The following is an 8,044-nucleotide window of genomic DNA, read 5'->3' as shown; positions in this document are numbered from 1 at the left end:
ATCAAACATAATTTCATTCATTTTGCCCCAGTTGACAAATTAATTAAATATAACTTTTATAACTTTGGTGTTCATCAGATCTATCATCAGATAATGAGATAGTTTACGGGCACAGGCAAAATCCTAGGTAGCCATATGCTAGAGGTGCCCATACCCAAGCAGATACTCATAGGATGAGTGCTATATATTATAAATGATAAGGTTATTAGGTGTGTCCTCTAAGAACACATATCTTCCAATTAAATTAATGTTTGCATTAGCAGTCCTGTTCCTTCCATCTTCCACTGTAATACTCCTGCACCTGCCATGAGATGTAAGTAGTCATGGTAATGGGAAGGAGGGAAAACTAGTAGTTTAGCACAGACTACTGTCAAATGAAGAAGGCATTTCATAGTTCTAGAAGCTATTTTGGGACCTAACATTCTCAGGCATCCTGAGGACAATGCAGTTTCCTGAAATTTTGTGGGCCAAACTAGTCTTTCTTCCCTACATTATTCCAAGATCCCATGAAAGTCATGATTACTGAAGGGGGTCCTGCTAACAGTAACTCATCATAAAAATGAAGGAATCTTAAGTAATGATGAACAAAACTAATGTTTGACAATTCATAAAGAAATTTACTTTCCCAGAAGAGAAAAAGCTAAAGGAGTTCATCACCATCAAACTAGTATTATAAGAAATATTAAAAGGCTTTCTTTAAGAAGAAGGAAAAAAAATCAAAAATATGAATAAGAAAATATTGCAAAGAAAAAAATTCTCACTGACAAAGGCAAACATACAGTAAAAGCAGTGGATCAACCAACACGAAAGCTAGTACAAAGGTTAAAAGGCAAAAGCAGGAAGATCATGTGTAATTACGACAGTAAACTAAGGGATACACACAAGCACACACACACGCACAAAAAGCAAAAGATAATGACAAAAACAAACATGGAGAAAGTAAAAATGGTAGTTATTTTAGAATATGTTCAAATTTAAGCAACCATAAACTTAAAATAGATTGTTATATGAAGCACATGGTAACCACAAAACAAAAATCCACAAGAGATATACAAGGAATAAAGAGAAAGAAATCCAAACACAACACTACAGAAAGTCATCAACATATAAGAGAGCGAGAGAATAAGGAACAGAGAACTACAAAAACAATCAGAAAACAATTAATAAAATGGCAATAACTACGTATCTATCAATAATTACTTTAAATGTAAATAGATTAAATGTTCCAATCAAAAAATGAATGGATAAAGAAGATATGGTACCAGAGGGGAAGGGACGGGGGAAGGGGGGAGGTAGATGAGGTAAAGGGGGTCAAATATGTGGTGACAGAAAGAAATCTAACTGTGAGAGGTGAACACACAGTGTAAATATATATATGCCTTACTGTTAAAAGTGTACAGCTGAAACTTATTGGATTTCGTTAACCAATGTCACCATAAAAAATAATAATAATAAAATATTTAAAAAAAGAAAGAAATTATCTACTTGAAAAATAGTTAACCCAGGAAAAAAAAAAAGATGTGGTACATATATACAATTGAATATTACTCAACCACTAAAAAAAAAAAAGAAATCCTATCATTTGCAACAACATGGATGGACCTAGAGGGTATTATGCTAAGTGAAATAAATCAGACAAAGACAAATACTATAAGACTTCACTTATATGTGGAATCTAAAAAACAAAATAAACAAAACAGAAACAAACTCATAGATACAGAGAACAAAGCGATGGTTGCCAGATGGGAGGAGGTTTGAGGGGCTAAGTGAAACACGTGAAGGAGTCAAGAAGTACAAATTGGCAGTTACAAAATAGTCAGGGGGATGTTAAGTACAGCATAGTAAATATAGTCGATAATATTGTAATAATTACATACGGTGTCAGGTGGGCACAAGATCTATCAGGGCAATCACTTCATAAGTTCTATAAATGTCTAACCACTGTGCTATACATCCTAAACTAATATAATATTAAATATCTACTGTAATTGAAATTTTTTTTAATTATAAAAAAAGAATTTACTATGGAGGGCATAGGAGTTTGAGGCAGAGCATTAAAAGATGTTAAGGTATCAAAGCTGAATGTGGTCAATTTTATAACTCATCTATGGTTAGGTCTTCTAATCAGCACTCTCCCATCCACAAACCTAGGCCATAGCCAACATGATTTATACCAAAATGTGTTCATGTAACTGTAAAGAAAGTGTTGATCAAAGCAAGATGACTCAGCCTCATTTGGTCTCCTGAGAACTATTTAACTTATTTCTAAATGATTTAAGATATCAATGCTTTCTTTCCTTTAGTTTAGATGCAACCCAAGAGGGAGAAAAAAGTCAGGCAAACAAATCATCAAGTTTTTAGACACAATTGCATTTAAGTATTCCAGTGAGCTGTTCACAACTCCCTCTTATTCAGGTTCTTCAGCATCATCAGTAATGAGCCAAGGGGAAAAAGTTGATAGGAAATATGATCCCTTGTATTAATGTACCAAATGCAGGAGCACACATTCTACAAACAAGCAAAAGGGTGCACAATAACAGTGCACTTAGTAGAAGCACTCCAGGCAAACAAGATTTGGAGTTACTTTAGTCCCTGTAGTTCAGGTTTCCAGCCAAACAGTATTTTTATTTTCTGCCACAGCCTTTGGCAATAGCAATTCAGAAAGCTCAGAAAAACAGACAGAGAGAGAGAGAGAGAGAGAGAGAGAGAGAGAGAGAGAGAGAGAGAGAAAGGTGGAAAGGGAAGAAAAGATGAATAAAACCAGTAAAAGTCTGGTAAGGCAGGTAAGTCAAGTGGTGCAAGATCATAGTAATAATGGAGGCAGAGTGCAGAAAGTTCAGAAGAGGAGTGAAATAACCTAGATCAAAATTAAGACTTCATTTAAGGCTGATGGTATTAAATATTTACTGGATTCCAAAGAACCAAATCTCAAGACAATGTAATAGAACTCTTGAGCAACTAGGGAAAAAATATAAAGATTTATTTCCAAAACTAAAAATCTACAGATCACATCTATATCAGTGAAGTACATAAGCATAATTCACTACAAAAGAAGATAGCTCTGTCTCCTGAATGTCTTCAGGTTGTCATTACTCAAACTACTACCTCTCAGCAATGGGCCTCAGCAGGGGATGAGTCACCCCACAAGAGTACATTTTCCAGATGACATTCATCTACCTCTTTACTATAACTTTTTTGGTCAGAATGCCAAATGCCTGCTCTTTCTGCGTGCTTCACAGAAGATGACTTAACCTTCTCTGGCTTCCTCGTGTCCACCGTCATGAACACACAGTTCTGCACCATGCTGTATTTCAGTAATACCTCAGGGCCTTCCAAGGGGCTACCTGCTCCTAAGCAAATGGCCCCAGAAACTCTGCTGTTCTAATCTCGTGCCTGCTTCGTATATCTTTTCTATCTCCTTCCCTAGTAGGCTGTAAGCTGACAGTTCTTGTTCTCTCAATATGCGTGTATGTCCTTGGCATATGTAATATGTCTTCTTAGCTCCACTTCTATGTGTCCAAATGCCTAATACATATTTTCACACCAGGAAGTCCTAGTACAACAAACTCACCTTGGGCAAACTCCCTTCTGGACTCCCCTACTCTTGTTAATGCTCTTACTATTCTTTTAGTCTGTCAGGATTGAAACCTACACATCATTTTTCTTGTCTATTTCCCCTTTTATCCAAAAAGTTTTTAAGTAGGACTAGTGAGAGGTTGGGGGCTAAAAAAATATAAACTTTTGGAATGGTCCATTTTAGAGAAAATGATAAGCAATCAAACACCAGAAAATTATGGGAGAGGTCCCCAAAACTGGCAGGCTATAAACTGAATCTGTTTGACTGACACAGTGTTAAAAGTTTAAAATTTGTTTTCAGTATTTAAAAATCTGAATATTTCATATAAAAATCCAGATTTCCAACGTCTCTCAAAAAAAGAGCATAAAAGGTCTGGCTCTCCTGCCACTCCTGCACGGCATTCTCAGTTCTCCTCGCTGGCCTCTCCCTGTTGTCTCACTGACTCAGAGCCTAAGAGCCAAGCTCCATTTATCATTGTACTTGAACTGTTGTTCTTCTATAGCATAGAGAAGAAAGTTAAGCATTTATTATCCCAATGCCTCTACTCCAAATGGAAAACCAACAGGGTCACCTACTTCAAGAAGAAACTTTTTTTATTTCAAGCCTTATTCATCTCCCTTGGCCCTCTCTGCAAGGTCATATTACGACTTTCATGAGCCCCAAGTACTTTCACCTTCTTGGGCCCCTTCCTCCAAAAAAATATTTTAAATTGTATTTACTGACAACACTGATTTAAAGACAGATATGTACATTAATATGACATTAAAATACTTACTTTAACCTAAAATGTCTCTTTTTTCCTTCTGATATTAAAAGAAATCTAAACATTTCATAGGCCACTGAAAGTACCACGGGCTATAGGTACTGTGGACACTATACCTAATAGATAAGTCAGTGTTACCCCCACAAATATTTGAGATATACTGGGAAATTTTTTAACCCCCCAATTTACCTGTATGAATCTGGGATACACTGTCCATTACTACAGGTGAAGTCATTTTCAGAGCAAGATCCCCTCGAGCAATTCTGTCGCTCATCATAGCCATCAGTACAATCTGCATCACCATCGCAGACCCAAGATTGCGGAATGCACCTCCTGGATGGAGGCACATTATTTATACAGAGAAACTCAAAACTTGAGCAGTTGTGACTCTCTAAAACCAAAGCACACAAAAATCAGAAACTACATGAGAGCTCATTCTAGCAGTCAAATTCATTCTGAACCATTATTTCTCTTGCTTTGTGTTACTGAACAGTCTGAGATATGAAAGGGAATGAGGGGAAAATAGGTAGACAAATCACATTGCTATGGGAATAATAGATCATAAAAAAATACCTCCAATAATTCTATTTCAATTGCTTTGGACCTTGGATTTTTTTCAGAAGTAAGAAATGAATATCATAAAACACTTCACTTAGTTTTTCCTCAAATTAATGTAAGATCATATTTTTCCCTTAGAGCTTCATAAAACTACTCCCATTTTGTTAATGGAATACCAAAAATTACATTTGGTAACATTTTTTTTAGTTTACAAAGTGTAATCACACAAACACAATGTGAGACAGGTATTTTTATACCAGTGCTACGAATGAGAAAAATCAAACTCAAAATGGTTAACTAGATGGCTCAGTCACATAACTGTCTAAAGAACTATTGCTTCAAAGTTAGTGCTTTTATAACTGCATTATAGCTACCATCCTAAGTAGAATTTGGGTGTATAAGAGGAACATATATCAACAAGAGTTGTCAGAAACCATGACACTGTTAGGAGAGAGATGATATAGTAATATACAATCATTAATGCCCTAGAATAAAAGAACAGGTATTTTATTTAATCCCATTGTGGGTGAATAGGAGACCAAAAGAAGGAGGTGGTAAAGGATGTAGGTGGGAGGAAAGTACATGCTGCAATTCATGTCTGTGCAGCTGCCACCCACCCATCTCAATGGACAGAGTACATGTGGACCAAAGTCACTGACACATGAGGTGACAATCAAACGCTAACATCAGGGAGCCATTGTTTTTATTATTCTACCATGGAAAGACACTTTTCTGACACCTTAGCAAAGACTCCCATGATCTGTTGTAATGAGAAATGGTGTTCCACAGTCTGTTCCACAACCCTCCCTCAAATAACATCTCTAAGCTAATAGATGAAACTGGAGGCATACAATTAACTGCTGCACTGTTAAAGCTGCTGTTAAGAGTGGCCGACTTCATTCTCTTTATCTACTCTAGAAATATAGGACATTTTTCCCTTAGCTAAATGCAAGAGAAAGAAAATAAACATTAAAATCATTTTTCATTATCTAAAAGCATTTAAGTACATGATATCCAAAAATGCCAGAGTAGAAAAATAAAGGTAACTGTCTATTGATGGGCATTCAATTAAAGAGGACTTTGTCTGACAATCAAACTCTCCAGAGACATAAAAATAAATCTTGAATTTTCCTGGAATGTGATTTTGCGGAGGGATTAATTGGTTTCACTTACCACAATGGTGTCTTTCATCCTCATCACTCATGTCCCCACAGTCATTATCACCATCACAGATCCATTCTCTTTGGATGCACCTTCCACTGTCACACTTGAACTCATCACTTAAGCATGTTGACTCATGGTACACTGAAAACAATAAGTAAGTAAGTAAGTAAGTAAGTAAGTAAGTAAATGAATGAATGAATAAATAGCAAGCACTCTTGATGAAAAGAATGGTTTGCAGTCCAGAAATCTTGAGAGAAGTCTGCTATAGCATAGGCTGTCTATAACAATAATTAAATTATTTAATCATATCCCCAACATGTTCCTATTCAACTAACCAAGTTGTCATATTCTCATAAACCCAGAGACCCCACAAAAATAGCCTAAAGCAAAAGAAAATTTAATTTTAACTATTAAAAACATAGCACGAAGGTAACAGTAATGAAAAACAGGACATTTCATTAAAAAGTAAGAAAGGTGTATAGATCGATACTGCTTTTGAAGAGACATATCCCTTTTGACATAGCATCACTTCTAGAAATCTAGCCTATAAGAATGCACAAAGAAGTTTCTAACAGGATGTTGAAAGGGTTCAGAATAGGCCTCCTAGCCAAGATGTGCTACTTTAGCACGTGGGTTATTTTGAGATGAAAGAAATCGAGAACCTGCAGATTCAAGAGAAACTTTTACCTCTCCCTAAAGGATTTAAATTGGAGGGCCTTTCCCATAATAACAATCTCACTGTAAATAACTTTCCACGACCTATCTATAGAACAGGGCAAATTCTAAATACTGAACATCTGTTCTTATTATTCTGTGAATGAACTTCCCTCCCTCTGAAGCCCCAAGGAACCTTACCTCATCCTTAGCTCAAAATGTCATATATACCTCAAACTTTAAAGACAGGAAGTTGGCCCATGCCCATAAGATCCTAACCCTTATATAGCGATAGGATTTATTGACAGATAAAAAATTAATGTAAAAGGTTGTAGCTTTATATTTTTATAATTATGTAAAAAAAAAAAAGTGCATGGATATAGATTAGAATTTGCAAAGGTAGCAGCCTCCAAATACAAACAAGCACAACTGCCTCCAAGAATATCAAAGGGCCCCTGGAACTTCTTGAGAATCTCAGATGGCCATGGGACCCTTCCTCATAAGCTGGCACACGGACAGAACAGGAAAAGGATGTGTGCCCAATTATGACCTTTCCCCGTGTATGTGATGATTACAATCACTTTTGGATCCTCCCAGTCTTATGGGTCAGAGCTCAGCCAAATTTAGAAAGTCCAGTTCAGAGTCAATTAAAATTAATTGAGTTCTACAAGCCAGGCACCATATTTGGTGCAACACTAACATAATCTCATGTCATCAGCATCAATCAGCAACCTGCAACCTGTAACCTCTATATCTTGATGAACAGCACGCACAGTGCCCTACACTAACAGGTTTTTAATGAATATCTGCTGAGTGGTTTTGGCATCTCAGCTGACAGTAGGAGCAGGGAGTGCAAACATTCAGCAGACATGACCTTCGTCTGTATTTGAAGTAGTTAGAAGAGGTTCTCTAGCTCAGGGGTCCCCAAACCCCTGGCCACGGACCAGTCCAGTCTGTGGCCTGTTAGGAACCGAGCTGCACAGCAGGAGGTGAGCGGCTGGCAAGCAAGCGAAGCTTCATCTGCATTTAGAGCTGCTCCCCAGCACTAGCATCACCGCCTCAGCTCCACCTCAGATCATCAGGCATTAGATTCTCATAGGAGCACCAGTTCTTGGTGCCAAAAAGGTTGGGGACCACTGCTCTAGCTGTATCATAATGCTTATCATGTTTTCTTACTCTCTTACCACAAGTGGCAGGTTCATCAGAGCCATCAAGACAATCTCTTTCTTGATCACAGTACCAATGGCTAGGAATACAGCGTCCAGATGTGCAGTGGAACTCATTGCTGTTGCACGTGTGAAAGGCTGCAAGAGGAAGGAAAGAAGATA

At 37.1% G+C, this 8,044-nt stretch overlaps 1 protein-coding gene across 1 annotated transcript in view; it reads right to left on the bottom strand.

Annotated features, from left to right (window-relative positions):
- Positions 1-8,044, bottom strand: part of LRP2 (LDL receptor related protein 2) — a 191,448-nt gene that overhangs the window by 49,639 nt on the left and 133,765 nt on the right. The window contains exons 46-48 of the mRNA XM_023528463.1: positions 6,072-6,203; positions 4,530-4,731; positions 3,186-3,304 (exon numbers count right to left, since the gene is read on the bottom strand). Of these exons, the coding sequence (XP_023384231.1) occupies positions 3,186-3,304; positions 4,530-4,731; positions 6,072-6,203 (453 nt within the window). The remainder of the gene's footprint in view (positions 1-3,185; positions 3,305-4,529; positions 4,732-6,071; positions 6,204-8,044) is intronic.

Source organism: Pteropus vampyrus, unplaced genomic scaffold (genome assembly GCF_000151845.1).
Source record: "Pteropus vampyrus isolate Shadow unplaced genomic scaffold, Pvam_2.0 Scaffold2, whole genome shotgun sequence".
Taxonomy (NCBI): domain Eukaryota; kingdom Metazoa; phylum Chordata; class Mammalia; order Chiroptera; family Pteropodidae; genus Pteropus; species Pteropus vampyrus.
This window is presented reverse-complemented; position numbering and strand designations above follow the sequence as displayed.